General features: G+C 40.6%; 1 protein-coding gene across 1 annotated transcript in view; it reads right to left on the bottom strand.

The window, feature by feature from the left end:
* LOC311146610 (coiled-coil and C2 domain-containing protein 1B-like) overlaps positions 1–19,699 on the bottom strand; it is a 43,956-nt gene extending 24,257 nt beyond the window's left edge. The window contains exons 1-13 of the mRNA XM_084183139.1: positions 19,605–19,699; positions 18,585–18,701; positions 18,321–18,459; positions 16,142–16,248; positions 15,900–15,989; positions 5,844–5,984; positions 5,201–5,513; positions 4,775–4,905; positions 3,284–3,362; positions 2,456–2,682; positions 1,928–2,000; positions 693–811; positions 133–262 (exon numbers count right to left, since the gene is read on the bottom strand). Of these exons, the coding sequence (XP_084039265.1) occupies positions 133–262; positions 693–811; positions 1,928–2,000; positions 2,456–2,682; positions 3,284–3,362; positions 4,775–4,905; positions 5,201–5,513; positions 5,844–5,984; positions 15,900–15,989; positions 16,142–16,248; positions 18,321–18,459; positions 18,585–18,647 (1,612 nt within the window). The 5' untranslated portion in view covers positions 18,648–18,701; positions 19,605–19,699. The remainder of the gene's footprint in view (positions 1–132; positions 263–692; positions 812–1,927; positions 2,001–2,455; positions 2,683–3,283; positions 3,363–4,774; positions 4,906–5,200; positions 5,514–5,843; positions 5,985–15,899; positions 15,990–16,141; positions 16,249–18,320; positions 18,460–18,584; positions 18,702–19,604) is intronic.
* Positions 19,700–19,952: the final 253 nt, after the last annotated feature.

The raw sequence follows: 19,952 nt of genomic DNA, 5'->3' as shown, positions 1-19,952 counted from the left end.
CACAGCAGCGTATGTGATGAGTCAAAAGAGTTAGTGCAAAAAGGGTCAATGCAGATAGTTAACCAATAGTTACCCGGACTATGTAACTAACAATTACGGGGCCAGAGATAGGGCTAGGGGGTAGGGACTGACCTGTAGAGGACAGGCCCTCTCTCTGGTGGGTCCTGTCTGCGGAGGGAGAGGCGCTCCTCTTGGGCCTCTGGGTCGTGGGAGGAACAGCCAACGTGGGCTTCTTTGGCTTCTCAGGGACAGGAGGCTTGCTCTGTCAACAGGAGCAGTCAATCAACACACTAACCCCGAGTCTCAAACGACACCCTTTTCCCCTATACTGTAGTGCACTACTTTTGACCAGAGCAACATAGGGTAGCCACACAGAGGCCTTTTTTATTTATTTTTATTTCACCTTTATTTAACCAGGTAAGCCAGTTGAGAACAGGTTCTCATTTACAACTGCGACCTGGCCAAGATAAAGCAAAGCAGTGCAATAAAAACAACACAGAGTTACATATGGGGTAAAACAAAACATAAAGTCAAAAATACAACAGAAAATATATATACAGTGTGTGCAAATGTAGCAAGTTATGGAGGTAAGGCAATAAATAGGCTATAGTGCAAAATAATGGGTAACTAGTAGTGCACTAGAGGGGAATAGGGTGTCATTTCTAGTGCACTATATTGAAGGAATAGTCTACCTCTTCATTCTCTCCTGTCGCTGTGGTTTCCTCAGATGCCAGCTTATTGGCTACCTCCAGCACGGCAGCGAATCCCTGCTCAGGTCCCGCCCCTTCCTGGCCAGGGATTGGATGAAACCCTGTTGGATGCAGATGATAAGTCATTGTGATTGGATCACACACACACACACACACAACTACAATAGTCTGCTATTACATACACTAGTCTATCTCCTGTTTCTGTAGTGAGACAGCTTGATGTACAGTACACCCCCTGGACAGGACACTAGTCTATCTCCTGTTTCTGTAGAGTGAGACAGCTTGATGTACCAGTACACCCCCTGGACAGGACACTAGTCTGTCTCCTGTTTCTGTAGTGAGACAGCTTGATGTACCAGTACACCCCCTGGACAGGACACTAGTCTATCTCCTGTTTCTGTAGTGAGACAGCTTGATGTACCAGTACACCCCCTGGACAGGACACTAGTCTGTCTCCTGTTTCTGTAGTGAGACAGCTTGATGTACCAGTACACCCCCTGGACAGGACACTAGTCTATCTCCTGTTTCTGTAGTGAGACAGCTTGATGTACCAGTACACCCCCTGGACAGGACACTAGTCTATCTCCTGTTTCTGTAGTGAGACAGCTTGATGTACCAGTACACCCCCTGGACAGGACACTAGTCTATCTCCTGTTTCTGTAGTGAGACAGCTTGATGTACAGTACACCCCCTGGACAGGACACTAGTCTATTTCCTGTTTCTGTAGTGAGACAGCTTGATGTACAGGACACCCCCTGGACAGGACACTAGTCTATCTCCTGTTTCTGTAGTGAGACAGCTTGATGTACAGTACACCCCCTGGACAGGACACTAGTCTATCTCCTGTTTCTGTAGTGAGACAGCTTGATGTACCAGTACACCCCCTGGACAGGACACTAGTCTATCTCCTGTTTCTGTAGTGAGACAGCTTGATGTACAGTACACCCCCTGGACAAGACACTAGTCTGTCTCCTGTTTCTATAGTGAGACAGCTTGATGTACCAGTACACCCCCTGGACAGGACACTAGTCTATCTCCTGTTTCTGTAGTGAGACAGCTTGATATACAGGACACCCCCTGGACAGGACACTAGTCTATCTCCTGTTTCTGTAGTGAGACAGCTTGATGTACCAGTCCACCCCCTGGACAGGACACTAGTCTACTTCTACAACAGTACTATACTGAATACATGTGACCATATTAAATCGTTTACTCACCTGGAGGGACAGGCAGCTCGTCATAGTTGACAGCACGTCCTGCTTTGTGGGCACGGATGGCACTCTGGTATTGCTGTGGGAACAGGTCAAGGGTCATATCATAGTCATCTAATAACCAGAGGTCAAAGGTGATAGGGTTTTAGGCCTGGATTGCAAGCCAATGAGTCCCACTGTAACGTTTTGGATGTTTGTAATAAGCTCACAGTTGCCGTCACAAACTCCAAACAGTTGTCACTGACTAGTTGGATATTCATTTCCCACTGAGCAGACCATTTTGTGTTCTTACAGCATTCATACACATGCATTTTGATCAGGCTTTTTTGGGGGGACATTTGTCAATACAACTGTTGTCGCCCTGGTTATCCTGAAAAGAAAATGGTAAAACACTTCATTATGAGGAGGGCTGGACATGCAGATAAATGAAAAGTCTCTGCACTTTGTGACAAACATATTTGTAAAGAAGCACAATACAGATAGAATGATATTGATTGTTTTACATGGTTACGGTTAGGGCTTGGGAGGCGTTACCTTGGCGATGCGCTCGTGCATGCGGGCCTTGCGGTCGTCCCCGCAGGCTTTGGCCTGGGCGCAGGCCTCCTGATACCGGTTTCTCCGCTGCTCCAGGGCCTCCAGCACGTCTTTAGGCTGGGCAGGGGGACCAGAGGGGGCTGGAGGTGTGGAGGCAGGGGGATTGGGGCTCGAGGTCTGTCCAGGACCAGTCTCTTTTTCTGGGCCAGACAAGGCCGAGATGACCCCTAAAGACAGAGCAACGGATAATAAAATGTTGACTTCAAATAGTAAAAAAAAAAAAAAAAAAAGGAAAGAAATCAAACAACAACAACGTCTTAGAGACTGACAACTTTGACTCCACTTTGTCCAAAATGGCTCTATTTTTTATTTAACCTTTATTTAACTAGGCAAGTCAGTCAGTTAAGAACAAATTCTTATTTACAATGACGGCCTACACCCTACATAGTACACTACTTCTGATAAGCACTACATAGGGACTAGGGTGCCATTCTCTGGTCTAAAGTAGTGCACTATATAGGGAATAGGGTGCCATTCTCTGGTCTAAAGTAGTGCACTATATAGGGAATAGGGTGCCATTCTCTGGTCTAAAGTAGTGCACTATATAGGGACTAGGGTGCCATTCTCTGGTCTAAAGTAGTGCACTATATAGGGAATAGGGTGCCATTCTCTGTTCTAAAGTAGTGCACTTTATAGGGAATAGGGTGCCATTCTCTGGTCTAAAGTAGTGCACTACATAGGGAATAGGGTGCCATTCTCTGTTCTAAAGTAGTGCACTTTATAGGGAATAGGGTGCCATTTCAGATCAGTCCTGTGGTCAATCCTTACCCGAGGATAGTGAGGGTGGCAGGCAACTCAGGTCCACCTCCAGGCCCTTATCCAACGCTTCGATCACCGCGTCGAACCTCTGCAACCAAAAACACAGACAACAAGATATCACAATGGCAGCCTTTGTTGACTTCCTACATGTTTTGCATAACTCATAACTCCAGGGACTTCAGTAAGGAACAGGACAGAGAGAAAGAGAAAGCAAAATACAGCTGCCTTAGTTAACCCAGAGAACACCTCTCTCCTCCAGCTGCCCTAGTTAACCCAGAGAACACCTCTCTCCTCCAGCTGCCCTAGTTAACCCAGAGAACACCTCTCTCCTCCAGCTGCCCTAGTTAACCCAGAGAACACCTCTCTCCTCCAGCTGCCTTAACCCAGAGAACACCTCTCTCCTCCAGCTGCCTTAACCCAGAGAACACCTCTCTCCTCCAGCTGCCTTAGTTAACACACAGAGAACACCCCTCTCCTCCAGCTGCCTTAGTTAACCCAGAGAACACCTCTCTCCTCCAGCTACCTTAGTCAACACACAGAACACCTCTCTCCTCCAGCTACCTTAACACAGAGAACATCTCTCTCCTCCAGCTGCCTTAGTTAACCCAGATAACACCTCTCTCCTCCAGCTGCCTTAGTTAACCCAGAGAACACCTCTCTCCTCCAGCTGCCTTAGTTAACCCAGATAACACCTATCTCCTCCAGCTGCCTTAGTTAACCCAGAGAACACCCCTCTCCTCCAGCTGCCCTAGTTAACACACAGAGAACACCTCTCTCCTCCAGCTGCCTTAGTTAACACACAGAGAACACCTCTCTCCTCCAGCTACCTTAGTTAACACACAGAGAACACCTCTCTCCTCCAGCTGCCCTAGTTAACACACAGAGAACACCTCTCTCCTCCAGCTGCCTTAGTTAACACACAGAGAACACCTCTCTCCTCCAGCTGCCCTAGTTAACACACAGAGAACACCTCTCTCCTCCAGCTGCCCTAGTTAACACACAGAGAACACCTCTCTCCTCCAGCTGCCTTAGTTAACCCAGAGAACACCTCTCTCCTCCAGCTGCCTTAGTTAACCCAGATAACACCTCTCTCCTCCAGCTGCCTTAGTTAACCCAGAGAACACCTCTCTCCTCCAGCTGCCTTAGTTAACCCAGAGAACACCTCTCTCCTCCATCTTCTACAGTAGGCAATAAGGTTGCTGTTAATACTCTCCATGCATCACTTTGTAAGATAACTGCTAGAGTTGTAAATAGTGGATAGACCAAAACAACATTCATCAGGCTCATCTCCAAAACAACGTTTATCAGGCTCATCTCCAAAACAACGTTTATCAGGCTCATCTCCAAAACAACGTTTATCAGGCTCATCTCCAAAAGATAATACATTCATCCACTTGCTTATTCCTGTCAGTCCCTAAGCTATATGCCTATCCTTTACATTCTAACAGAAGAAAAAAAAAGTGATACTTTTTGATCACCAACACATAAAAAAAATGTGACCTTGCTGGTCCTGAAGTAGAGCTTGACTTGTTCCATGTCTCCTTGCTGCTTGGCTTTCAGAGCTGCCACCTTATACTCTCTCTGTCTGCCTAACAGCATCGCCTTGGTGGCGTCGCCTACTGTGGGCTCATCTGATGAGAACAAAACACACACAAACAAAAGAAAGACAGCATTCATAACACATCCAGGAGTGTAGTGTACTTCCTGTTGACTTTCAGATTTTAAAATTAATTAATTAATGAAATTAATTAATTAATTTGGTTGGAGGCAGGTGATTCTTGTTTACTGTGTCATTTATCTAAAATTGGTGGTATATTGCAGGTGTCTACATGGTAAAAAAAATAACTGTTGATTGATTGAAATTCTTGACTGACTTGTGAGTCACAGCAGTAACATAATCATTTATTGATTGACTTCCTGTGTGACCTGTGCTGGCCTGCCCAGTCTCCTCCTCCTCCGTGCTGCTGACAGTGGCCAGGGTGGCGGTAGATGACAGCTCCTCCTCACTGCTGGGTGATACTGCCTCAGGGGAGACGGGTAACATCTCAGCAGGAGCAGCAGCCTCTGGCTCCCCCTGCTGGTCTGGAGGTGTCGGTTCAGGAACAGAGGGTCGAGGGGGAGGAGCACGTCGTGGGGGCGGGGCGGTGGAGGTGGGGGCTCCACCGGCTACAGGTGGGGGGATATCAGCCTCATCCACCTTCCTCCCCTTCTTCAATGAGACCAGCATGGACTCCAGGGTCTGTGGAGAAACACACAAGGATAACGAGACGGGACAGAGGTTTTAGGACTTTAGCTCAGAGGTAGTCAACCCTCCTGCTAGGACCATTAGCAGATTGTCTCAGAGTAGGAGACTGTGCCGATCTTGGATCAGGTCCTTCCCGACCATATCTTATTAATTATGATCTAAAAAAAAGGGCAAACTGATTCTAGATCAGTGCTTACTGTGAGAAGCGTTGTGAATACAGGCTCTGGAGCGCAACAAGGAGTACAGGCCTTTTTGCTCCAGCTCTACACAAACACAGCAGACATAAAGAGAGTTTGTAGTGATCTACAAAAAGGGCATCACTACCTGGAGCCCTCGGTTGTATCTCCGTGCTTTAGAGGACTCCCCTGAGGCCTTGGCGCTGGCTTCAGCTGTCCGGTACATGGTCAGTCTCTCCTCTAAGGTGTGCTGCAGACTGCCAGGTGCTGCGGGAGGAGCCCTGCTGACCTGATGAGAACAACAACAACCAAGTTTGATAATACAGCGTTCATGTGTACTGTGAAGTATTGTATATACAGGTTTCTGATAATACACACGTTACAGTGCCTTCAGGAAGCATTCATACCCCTGAATCAACACGTTACAGTGCATTCAGGAAGCATTCATACCCCCGAATCAACACGTTACAGTGCATTCAGGAAGCATTCATACTCCTGAATCAACACGTTACAGTGCATTCAGGAAGCATTCATACCCCTGAATCAACACGTTACAGTGCCTTCAGGAAGCATTCATACCCCTGAATCAACACGTTACAGTGCATTCAGGAAGCATTCATACCCCTGAATCAACACGTTACAGTGCATTCAGGAAGCATTCATACCACCTGAATCAACACGTTACAGTGCATTCAGGAAGCATTCATACCCCTGAATCAACATGTTACAGTGCCTTCAGGAAGTATTCATACCCCTGAATCAACACGTTACAGTGCCTTCAGGAAGTATTCATACCCCTGAATCAACACGTTACAGTGCATTCAGGAAGTATTCATACCCCTGAATCAACACGTTACAGTGCATTCAGGAAGCATTCATACCCCTGAATCAACACGTTACAGTGCCTTCAGGAAGCATTCATACTCCTGAATCAACACGTTACAGTGCATTCAGGAAGCATTCATACCCCTGAATCAACACGTTACAGTGCATTCAGGAAGCATTCATACCCCTGAATCAACACGTTACAGTGCCTTCAGGAAGTATTCATACCCCTTGACTTATTGCACGTTGTGTTACAGACTGATTTCAAAATTGATTACATTTATTTTTAATCTCACCCATCTATACAAAATATGCCATAATGAGTGAAAACATGGTTTCTTTCCTCTACGGCAACTGAGTTTAGGAAGGACGCCTGTATCTTTGTATTGACTGGGTGTATTGATACACCATCCAAAGTGTAATTAATAACTTCACCATGCTCAAAGGGATATTCAATGTCTGCTTTTTTTTGTTTTACCCATCTACCAATAGGTGTCCTTATTTGCGAGGCATTGGAAAACCTCCCTGGTCTTTGTGGTTGAATCTGTATTTGAAATTCACTGCTCGACTGAGGGACCTTACAGATAATTGTATGTGCGGCGTACAGAGATGAGGTAGTCATTCAAAAATCATGTTACACACTACTATTGCCCATGAAACTTATTATGTGACTTGTTAAGCACATTTTTATTCCTGAACTCATTTAGTCTTGCCATAACAAATGGGTTGAATACTTATTAACTCAAGACATTTCAGTTTTTCATTAAATTTGTAAAATAAACAAAAAACATAATTCCACTTTGACATTATGGGGTAGTGTGTGTAGGCCAGTGACATTTAATCAATTTTAAATTCAGGCTGTAACACAACAAAATGTTTAAAAAGTCAAGGGGTGTGAATACTTTCTGAAGGCACTGTATGTGACCTTCTGAGTTGGAAAAAGAAATGGGAAGCCCAGGGTACAAGACTGATTCTGAATTGATAATGTATGTGATATCAATAGAGAGGTATACTTTCTGGGTGATTTAAATATTGACTGGCTTTCATCAGGCTGCCCACTCAAGAGAAACCTTCAAACTGTAACTAGTGCCTGTAACCTGGTTCAGGTTATCAATCAACCTACCAGGGTAGTTACAAACAGTACAGGAAATTGACTGTGTCCATAAGGTGTAGATAGTAAGTATAGACCGAAAGTAGAGGCCTGGGCATTGTTGTTCACTAATTTACTCCAAGTAGGGAAAGGATGGCGGGGTTGAAAAGTAATAAAGGGGAGTATATATATAAAAAACATGGGGGATTGGAAGTGATGCAGACAATTACATTGATAGAAGTTACAATCTGCAATATTAAGCTGATCTACCCCCAAAACAAAAAAAAGAGACAAAAAATTACAGTACAGGAATGAAATCCTCAACATGTATTGATCACATCTTTACTAATGCTGCAGAAATTTGTTTGAAAGCAGTATCCAAATCCATCAGATGTAGTGATCACAATATAGTAGCCATATCTAGGAAAACCAAAGTTCCAAAGGCTGGGCCTAATATAGTGTATAAGAGGTCATACAATACGTTTTGTAGTGATTCATATGTTGTTGATGTGAAGAATATTTGTTGGTCTGTGGTGTGTAATGACGAGCAACCAGACGCTGCACTTGACACATTTATGAAATCGCTTATCCCAGTTCCTAATAAGCATGCACCCATTAAGAAAATGACTGTAAAAACTGTTAAATCCCCTTTGATTGTTGAGGAATTCAAAAATGGTATGGTTGAGAGGGATGAGGCAAAAGAGATAGCAAAAAGGTCTGTCTGCACAACCGATTGGCAAACGTGCTGCAAATTGAGAAATCATGTGACTAAACTGAATAAAAAGAAGAAGAAACTCCACTATGAAACAAAGATAAATGACATAAAGAATGATAGTAAAAAGCTTTGGAGCTTTCTGAAAGACATAAGTAAGTGTGGAAGAGGTGAAAAAAGTATTGTTGTCTATCAACAATGACAGGCCACCGGGGTCTGACAACTTGGATGGAAAATTACTGAGGATAATAGCGGACGATATTGCCACTCCTATTTACCATATTTTCAATTTAAACCTACTAGAAAGTGTGTGCCCTCAGGCCTGGAGGGAAGCAAAAGTCATTCCGCTACCTAAGAATAGTAAAGCCCCCTTTACTGGCTCAAATAGCCAACCAATCAGCCTGTTACCAACCCTTAGTAAACTATTGGTAAAAAATTGTGTTTGACCAGATACAATGCTATTTCACAGTAAACAAATAGACAACAGACTTTCAGCATGCTTATAGAGAAGGACATTCAAAAAGCACAGCACTTACACAAATGACTGATGATTGGCTGAGAGAAATGGATGATAAAAAGATTGTGGAAGCTGTTTTGTTAGACTTCAGTGCGGCTTTTGACATTATCGATCATAGTCTGTTGCTGGAAAAACGTATGTGTTATGGCTTTACTCCACCTGCCATATTGTGGATAAAGAGTTACCTGTCTAACAGAACACAGAGGGTGTTCTTTAATGGAAGCCTCTCCAACATAATCCAAGGTAGAATCAGGAATTCCCCAGGGCAGCTGTCTAGGCCCCTTACTTTTTTCAATCTTTACTAACGACATGCCACTGGCTTTGAGTAAAGCCAGTGTGTCTATGTATGCGGATGACTCAACAGTATACACATCAGCTGCTACAGCAACTGAAATAACTGCAACACTTAATAAAGAGTTGCAGTTAGTTTCAGAATGGGTGGCAAGGAATAAGTTATTCCTAAATATTTCAAAAACTAAAAGCAAGTATATAGGTTATAGGTTGAGAGCTTTTGTGAAAGAGCACAGTTAGAAAGATATGGCATATAGAAACAAACCGGATTGACATCATGAAAATGATCAGAGAGGTTGAGGGTAGAGGAAGTTCAGGAGTAAAAACAAACAAAATATAATTATTGTAAAATTGACTGTGTCCATAAAATGTAAATAGTATGTATAAGCTGGAAGTAGAGGCCTAAGCATTGTTGTTCACTAGTTTACTCCAATTAGGGAAGGGGTGCTGGGGTTGGAAAGTAATAAAGGGAAATATTTTTTTAAAGGAGATATATATATATATATATATATATATATATATATATATATATATATATATATATATATTTGCGAGAAAAAAAACATAGGGGATTGGAAGTGATGCAGACAATTACACTGATGGAAGTTACAATCTATCTGCAATATTAAAGCTGATCTACCCAATAAAAATAAATATATTTTTTAAAGCATTGTATTTGGGACAAAACATTAACTAAACCTCAACTAGGTCTTGTAATGAATAATGTGGAAATTGAGCAAGTTGAGGAGACTAAACTGCTTGGAGTAACCCTGGATTGTAAACTGTTATGGTCAAAACATGTTGATACAACAATATCTAGGATGGGGAGAAGTCTGTCCATAATAAAGCGCTGCTCTGCCTTCTTAACAACACTATCAACAAGGCAGGTCCTACAGGTCCTAGTTTTGTCACACCTGGACTACTGTTCAGTCGTGTGGTCAGGTGCCACAAAGAGGGACTTAGGAAAATTGCAATTGGCTCAGAACAGGGCAGCACGGCTGGCCCTTGGATGTACACAGAGCGCTAACAAAATGAAGGAGAGATTGACTTCATCACTACTTGTATTTGTGAGAGGTATTGACATGTTGAATGAACCGAGCTGTCTGTCTGAACTACTAGCACACAGCTCGGACACCCATGCATACCCCACAAGACATGCCATCAGAGGTCTCTTCACAGTCCCCAAGTCCAGAACAGACTATGGGAGGCGCACAGTACTACATAGAGCCATGACTACATGGAACTCTATTCCACATCAGGTAACTGATGCAAGCAGTAAAATAAGATTTTTAAAAAACAGTTTAAAATAAAGCTTACGGAACAGCGGGGACTGTGAAGCAACACAACCAGACACATGCACACGATAACATACACACTTGTACACATGGATTGTGTGTTATAGATACAGTGCATTCAGAAAGTATTCAGACCCCTTCTTCCACATTTTGTTATGTTACGGCCTTATTCTAAAATGGATTAAATAAATGTTTTCCCTCATCAATCTACACACAATACCCCATAATGACAAAACTAAAACAGCATCATACCCAAGAAGATTTGAGGCTGTAATCGCTGCCAAAGGTGCTTCAACAAAGTACTGAGTAAAGGGTCTGAATACTTATGAAAATGTCATTTCAGTAGTTTTTTTTATACATTTGCAAAAAAAATCTACAAACCTGTTTTTGCTTTGTCATTACGGGGTATTGTGTGTAGATTGATGAGGGGGGAAAAAAACAATAATCAATTTTAGAATAAGGCTGTAACTTAACTAAATGTGGAAAAAGTCAAGGGGTCTGAATACTTTCCGAATTCACTGTATGCGGTAGTAGAGTAGAGGCCTGAGGGTACACACTTAATATATTGTGAAATCTGTTATGAATGTATTGTAATGTTTTTTAAATGTATAACTGCCTTAACTGTGCTGGACCCCAGGAAGAGTAGGGGATCCATAATAAATACAAATACAGTAATCAAAAAGGTTGTTGGTTCGAATCCCAAGCATATGTGAAAATTCTGTCAATGTGCCTTTGAGCAAGGCACTTAACCCTAGTTGCTCATGTAAGTCTAAAAGACAAAAAAATGTAAAAAATGTAAGCCGGGTTAAAAGACAGAGTCTGAGTGAGTCACATTATCTGAGTGATAAGCAACAACATTATACCTTCTACAAACTAACACAAGCACTATTATACCTTCTACAAACTAACACAAGCAGTCTATTTCATGTGCTACTATTATACCTTATACAAACTAACACAAGCAGTCTATTATACCTTCTACAAACTAACACAAGCAGTCTATTATACCTTCTACAAACTAACACAAGCACTATTATACCTTCTACAAACTAACACAAGCAGTCTATTTCATGTGCTACTATTATACCTTATACAAACTAACACAAGCAGTCTATTTCATGTGCTACTATTATACCTTATACAAACTAACACAAGCAGTCTATTTCATGTGCTACTATTATACCTTATACAAACTAACACAAGCAGTCTATTTCATGTGCTACTATTATACCTTATACAAACTAACACAAGCAGTCTATTTCATGTGCTACTATTATACCTTATACAAACTAACACAAGCAGTCTATTTCATGTGCTACTATTATACCTTATACAAACTAACACAAGCAGTCTATTTCATGTGCTACTATTATACCTTATACAAACTAACACAAGCAGTCTATTTCATGTGCTACTATTATACCTTATACAAACTAACACAAGCAGTCTATTTCATGTGCTACTATTATACCTTATACAAACTAACACAAGCAGTCTATTTCATGTGCTACTATTATACCTTATACAAACTAACACAAGCAGTCTATTTCATGTGCTACTATTATACCTTATACAAACTAACACAAGCAGTCTATTTCATGTGCTACTATTATACCTTATACAAACTAACACAAGCAGTCTATTTCATGTGCTACTATTATACCTTATACAAACTAACACAAGCAGTCTATTTCATGTGCTACTATTATACCTTATACAAACTAACACAAGCAGTCTATTTCATGTGCTACTATTATACCTTATACAAACTAACACAAGCAGTCTATTTCATGTGCTACTATTATACCTTATACAAACTAACACAAGCAGTCTATTTCATGTGCTACTATTATACCTTATACAAACTAACACAAGCAGTCTATTTCATGTGCTACTATTATACCTTCTACAAACTAACACAAGCAGTCTATTATACCTTCTACAAACTAACACAAGCAGTCTATTTCATGTGCTACTATTATACCTTCTACAAACTAACACAAGCAGTCTATTATACCTTCTACAAACTAACACAAGCAGTCTATTATACCTTCTACAAACTAACACAAGCAGTCTATTTCATGTGCTACTATTATACCTTATACAAACTAACACAAGCAGTCTATTTCATGTGCTACTATTATACCTTATACAAACTAACACAAGCAGTCTATTTCATGTGCTACTATTATACCTTATACAAACTAACACAAGCAGTCTATTTCATGTGCTACTATTATACCTTATACAAACTAACACAAGCAGTCTATTTCATGTGCTACTATTATACCTTATACAAACTAACACAAGCAGTCTATTTCATGTGCTACTATTATACCTTATACAAACTAACACAAGCAGTCTATTTCATGTGCTACTATTATACCTTATACAAACTAACACAAGCAGTCTATTTCATGTGCTACTATTATACCTTATACAAACTAACACAAGCAGTCTATTTCATGTGCTACTATTATACCTTATACAAACTAACACAAGCAGTCTATTTCATGTGCTACTATTATACCTTATACAAACTAACACAAGCAGTCTATTTCATGTGCTACTATTATACCTTATACAAACTAACACAAGCAGTCTATTTCATGTGCTACTATTATACCTTATACAAACTAACACAAGCAGTCTATTTCATGTGCTACTATTATACCTTATACAAACTAACACAAGCAGTCTATTTCATGTGCTACTATTATACCTTATACAAACTAACACAAGCAGTCTATTTCATGTGCTACTATTATACCTTATACAAACTAACACAAGCAGTCTATTTCATGTGCTACTATTATACCTTATACAAACTAACACAAGCAGTCTATTTCATGTGCTACTATTATACCTTATACAAACTAACACAAGCAGTCTATTTCATGTGCTACTATTATACCTTATACAAACTAACACAAGCAGTCTATTTCATGTGCTACTATTATACCTTATACAAACTAACACAAGCAGTCTATTTCATGTGCTACTATTATACCTTATACAAACTAACACAAGCAGTCTATTTCATGTGCTACTATTATACCTTATACAAACTAACACAAGCAGTCTATTTCATGTGCTACTATTATACCTTATACAAACTAACACAAGCAGTCTATTTCATGTGCTACTATTATACCTTATACAAACTAACACAAGCAGTCTATTTCATGTGCTACTATTATACCTTATACAAACTAACACAAGCAGTCTATTTCATGTGCTACTATTATACCTTATACAAACTAACACAAGCAGTCTATTTCATGTGCTACTATTATACCTTATACAAACTAACACAAGCAGTCTATTTCATGTGCTACTATTATACCTTATACAAACTAACACAAGCAGTCTATTTCATGTGCTACTATTATACCTTATACAAACTAACACAAGCAGTCTATTTCATGTGCTACTATTATACCTTATACAAACTAACACAAGCAGTCTATTTCATGTGCTACTATTATACCTTATACAAACTAACACAAGCAGTCTATTTCATGTGCTACTATTATACCTTATACAAACTAACACAAGCAGTCTATTTCATGTGCTACTATTATACCTTATACAAACTAACACAAGCAGTCTATTTCATGTGCTACTATTATACCTTATACAAACTAACACAAGCAGTCTATTTCATGTGCTACTATTATACCTTATACAAACTAACACAAGCAGTCTATTTCATGTGCTACTATTATACCTTATACAAACTAACACAAGCAGTCTATTTCATGTGCTACTATTATACCTTATACAAACTAACACAAGCAGTCTATTTCATGTGCTACTATTATACCTTATACAAACTAACACAAGCAGTCTATTTCATGTGCTACTATTATACCTTATACAAACTAACACAAGCAGTCTATTTCATGTGCTACTATTATACCTTATACAAACTAACACAAGCAGTCTATTTCATGTGCTACTATTATACCTTATACAAACTAACACAAGCAGTCTATTTCATGTGCTACTATTATACCTTATACAAACTAACACAAGCAGTCTATTTCATGTGCTACTATTATACCTTATACAAACTAACACAAGCAGTCTATTTCATGTGCTACTATTATACCTTATACAAACTAACACAAGCAGTCTATTTCATGTGCTACTATTATACCTTATACAAACTAACACAAGCAGTCTATTTCATGTGCTACTATTATACCTTATACAAACTAACACAAGCAGTCTATTTCATGTGCTACTATTATACCTTATACAAACTAACACAAGCAGTCTATTTCATGTGCTACTATTATACCTTATACAAACTAACACAAGCAGTCTATTTCATGTGCTACTATTATACCTTATACAAACTAACACAAGCAGTCTATTTCATGTGCTACTATTATACCTTATACAAACTAACACAAGCAGTCTATTTCATGTGCTACTATTATACCTTATACAAACTAACACAAGCAGTCTATTTCATGTGCTACTATTATACCTTATACAAACTAACACAAGCAGTCTATTTCATGTGCTACTATTATACCTTATACAAACTAACACAAGCAGTCTATTTCATGTGCTACTATTATACCTTATACAAACTAACACAAGCAGTCTATTTCATGTGCTACTATTATACCTTATACAAACTAACACAAGCAGTCTATTTCATGTGCTACTATTATACCTTATACAAACTAACACAAGCAGTCTATTTCATGTGCTACTATTATACCTTATACAAACTAACACAAGCAGTCTATTTCATGTGCTACTATTATACCTTATACAAACTAACACAAGCAGTCTATTTCATGTGCTACTATTATACCTTATACAAACTAACACAAGCAGTCTATTTCATGTGCTACTATTATACCTTATACAAACTAACACAAGCAGTCTATTTCATGTGCTACTATTATACCTTATACAAACTAACACAAGCAGTCTATTTCATGTGCTACTATTATACCTTATACAAACTAACACAAGCAGTCTATTTCATGTGCTACTATTATACCTTATACAAACTAACACAAGCAGTCTATTTCATGTGCTACTATTATACCTTATACAAACTAACACAAGCAGTCTATTTCATGTGCTACTATTATACCTTATACAAACTAACACAAGCAGTCTATTTCATGTGCTACTATTAAGTTCAGCCATTTCAAACTGACAAAATCCAGTATTGTGACATAAGTGAAAGAGGATTCACACATTCTAGTATCGTAAAATAGTATTTCACTCCACTTGTTTGCCAGAGTCTGTTGAAAATCGAAATGAAGTGCTGTTTGCATGTAGTTGATGCTACTCTGATTAGTGATGTGAGTAACAAGACCATAATACTTATTGTATGCTTCAGTATTTCATACACACAGCTAACACTGTCAAATCTAAAGCCACACGCTGGCATTGCAGATACAACTTAGTGTGCGTTTCTGTAGGCAGGAGATGTGAGTTACCTGTGGTGGTGATCGTGGCGTCTCTTCCGGGGAGGTGGGGGTCACATCATCCTCCGTTTCCTCATCGGCCACTACTTCCTGCAGCTCAGCCTGGTAACAGGCAGTCAGGCAAAAACACAACGTGTTTATCACAGGGTGAACGCAACACAGCGACACACAACACAGTCAGTCGTACGCACACACACCATCAAAATGAGTAAAGGATCATCAAAAATAGATTGAGCTAAACCCAAAACAGTTACCAGTAAATCTTCATCATCTTCCAGGTCGTCATCATCCTCATCATCATGGTATATCTCCTTCATACACTCCTCTGCCATTCTGGCTATATTCTCCATAGGTAAGGGGGCTAGGACAGGGAGACATATCAATTAATGAGACATATCAGTGAAGTAATCAGCGGGATACATTTATAAATTAACAGGGGGTTCATCTTGCGATAAAAATTTTAAAAAGTATTTGCCCCCTTTCTAATTTTCTCTACTTTTGCATATTTGTGATACTGAATGTTATCAGATCTTCAACCAAAACCTAATATTAGATAAAGGGAACATAAGTGAACAAATAACACAACAATTACATATTTATTTCATAAACAAAGTTATGCAACACCCAATTCCCCTGTGTGAAAAAGTAACTGCCCCCTTACACTCAATAACTGGTTGTGCCACCTTTAGCTGCAATGACTCCAACCAAATGCTTCCTGTAGTTGTTGATCAGTCTCTCACATCGCTGTGGAGGAATTTTGGCCCACTCTTCCATGCAGAACTGCTTTAACTCAGTGACGTGTGGGTTTTCAAGCATGAACTGCTCGTTTCAAGTCCTGCCACAACATCTCAATTGGAATTAGGTCTGGACTTTGACTAGGCCATTCCAAAACTTCCAATTTGTTGCTTTTTAGCAATTTTCATGTAGACTTGATTGTGTGTTTGGGATCATTGTCTTGCTGCATGACCCAGCTGCGCTTCAGCTTCAGCTCACAGACGGATGGTCTGACATTCTCCTGTAGAATTCTCTGATACAGAGCAGAATTCATGGTTCCTTCTATTAAGGCAAGTCGTCCAGGTCCTGAGGCAGCAAAGCATCCCCAAACCATCACACCACCACCACCACCATGCTTGACCTTTGGTATGATGTTCTTACTGTGGAATTCAGTGTTTGGTTTTCGCCAGGCATAATGGGACCAATCTTGACCAAAAAGTTGACTCAAGTTTGCCAAAAAGCACCTGGATGATCATCAAGATTCTTGGAAGAACGTTCTATGGACAGATGATTCAAAAGTATAACTTTTTGTACGACATGGTTCCAGTAATGCCTGGTGAAAATCACACTCTGCATTCCACAGTAAGAACATCATACCAAAGGTCAAGCATGGTGGTGGTGGTGTGATGGTTTGGGGATGCTTTGCTGCCTCAGGACCTGGACGACTTCCCTTAATAGAAGGAACCATGAATTCTGCTCTGTATCAGAGAATTCTACAGGAGAATGTCAGACCATCCGTCTGTGAGCTGAAGCTGAAGCGCAGCTGGGTCATGCAGCAAGACAATGATCCAAAACACACAATCAAGTCTACATGAAAATTGCTAAAAAGCAACAAATTGGACGTTTTGGAATGGCCTAGTCAAAGTCCAGACCTAATCCCAATTGAGATGTTGTGGCAGGATTTGAAACTAGCAGTTCATGCTTGAAAACCCACACGTCACTGAGTTAAAGCAGTTCTGCATGGAGGAGTTGGCCAAAATTCCTCCACAGCGACGTGAGAGACTGATCAACAACTACAGGAAGCATTTGGTTGGAGTCATTGCAGCTGGGGCAAAGATTTACATTCCAACAGGACAATGACCCCAAGCATACTGCCAAAGCGATGCTGGAAAGCCCAGACTTAAATCCCATTGAAAAGCTATGGAAAGACTTGAAGATTGCTATTCACCGCCGCTCCCCATCAAACTTAACAGAGCTTGAGAAAATCTGCAAGGAAGAATGGGAGAAAATCCTCAAATCCAGATGGGCAAAGCTGATAGACATACCCAAGGAGCCTCAAAGCTTTCATCGCCACAGGTGTGAATACTTATGTAGAGGAGATATTTCTGTATTTCATTTCAAATACATTTGCTACAATTTCTACAAACGCAGGTAGCTTAGTGGGTAAGAGCGTTGTGCCAGTAACCGAAAGGTCGCTGGTTCTAATCCCCGAGCCGACTAGGTGAAAAATCTGTCGATGTGCCCTTGAGCAAGGCACTTAACCCTAATTGCTCCTGTAAGTCGCTCTGGATAAGAGCGTCTGCTAAATGACTAAAATGTAAATGTCACTTTGTCATTATGGGGTATTGTGTGTAGATGGGTGAGAAAGTCAAGGGGTATGAATACTTTCTGAAGGCTGTATAGTTCTTGTATAGTTGCCTCAAGTGTGTGGAGACGTACCTTTCTGCTTTAGCCTCCCTGCGGTAGGCTTTCCCCCAGTGAGAGCTGATAACTCGGCCTCTAGATCAGCATCATCCACAGTTGGATCATCCATGTCCTGAGTCATCTCCTCTGGGTTGAAGTCCAAAAACAAACCCATCTGGAACCAAGGATGGTGAACAGTGAGATAGGATAGCTAGTGTGTGTGTGAGAGAGAGGATAACCAGCCAGCCTCCTCGTTGTCATGTTACCTCATGCCACAAACACAGGGGATGTGTCCCTCACCTGTTTGGCTGCAGCTGCGCCCTGGCCCTTTGGCAATGGAGCCCTCTTCTTCTTCCCGAACATACTGCTAGTTTTAAAACACCCCTAAGCCGGAGGAATTAAACCGTCCCAAGAGATCTGGGGAAAAAAAAAGAAGATGACAGACTAACGTTAGCTAGATAGCTAGCTAGTTATGTTGCTACGCCAACGTTAGCTAGTTAACACTACTAACAAGCGTTAGTAAGTTCTGCTTACATTTACATTTTAGTCATTTAGCAGACGCTCTTATCCAGAGCGACTTAGTGAGTGCATACATTTTTTTATACTGGCCCCCCGTGGGAAACGAACCCACAACCCTGGCGTTGCAAGCGCCATGCTCTACCAACTGAGCTACAGGGGTCAACAAAAGTGTTTGAGTTGCGCTCTATGAACCTTTGGAGCCATTTCATTTTAGTTCCATTGTACAAACTACTTCAAGCACAGCTCATGTTGTTTTCTTTTTTAGTATTTGATGGATGGAAAAATATATATACAAATCTAACGTTTATGCAGTCAATCTCTATTCATACCTCATTTTATTTTGAACGCGAGTGAAGCCTGAGAGCTGAGGCTAACCTGAAGGACAGTATACTTACTTGTGCGATAACTGCAATACCTAGTTTATACAATACACCTACTTCAAGTTGCTAACGAGACAGTTGCAGGTGCAGCAGGTCATGTAAGCAACGGTTACCGCCCCAGCATTAGCAAGTTAACTAACTAAAACATTGAGGCTGGTAGCTAGCTAGTTAGTACCACTATTTTACTAAGATAGCTAACGTTACACAGACAGTGGGTTTGCTTGATAGCTAATGATGCAACCATCTCGTGACAAGCAAAACCACCTCCCCCGATTTAGCTAGCTACCTTACGTTTGCTATCAGCTAACTTTAGCTAGCTAGCTACTTCGGTGTTTTTAGCCAACTAACTAACCATAACACTTGCTAGTAGCAAACTATCTGTGGGTAGTAGCTAACGACGTTAGTACGACCATGTCCTTACCTGCTCATTCACCACGAAGCAAGGTACTTTCCTTCAGGATAAACGTAAAATCTCCAGCCAGCGACCAGTAGGCTGTTTTCAGACTGACTCCCAAATTCTTCTTCTTCGTGTGAATTTCCGGCGGACTGACCGCTGTGTTGCGTCTTACTGCCTTCCGCAGGTCTCCCACCTCCTCAGTAAGGGAAGTAGCTGTTGGCTGTCTAAAAGTCAAGTAATTTACATAATTGGCCATGTGCATGTAATTGTGATGGACTCTGTAGGAGAGAGGAATAACGTCGTGGGAGAGACAAAAAGTGAGTAAAAAAACACACTAAATATGTTTAGAACTACAAATAAACTTTCTTCTGT

The sequence above is a fragment of the Coregonus lavaretus genome (assembly GCF_964263955.1).
Source record: "Coregonus lavaretus genome assembly, chromosome: 19".
Lineage (NCBI taxonomy): Eukaryota > Metazoa > Chordata > Actinopteri > Salmoniformes > Salmonidae > Coregonus > Coregonus lavaretus.
This window is presented reverse-complemented; position numbering and strand designations above follow the sequence as displayed.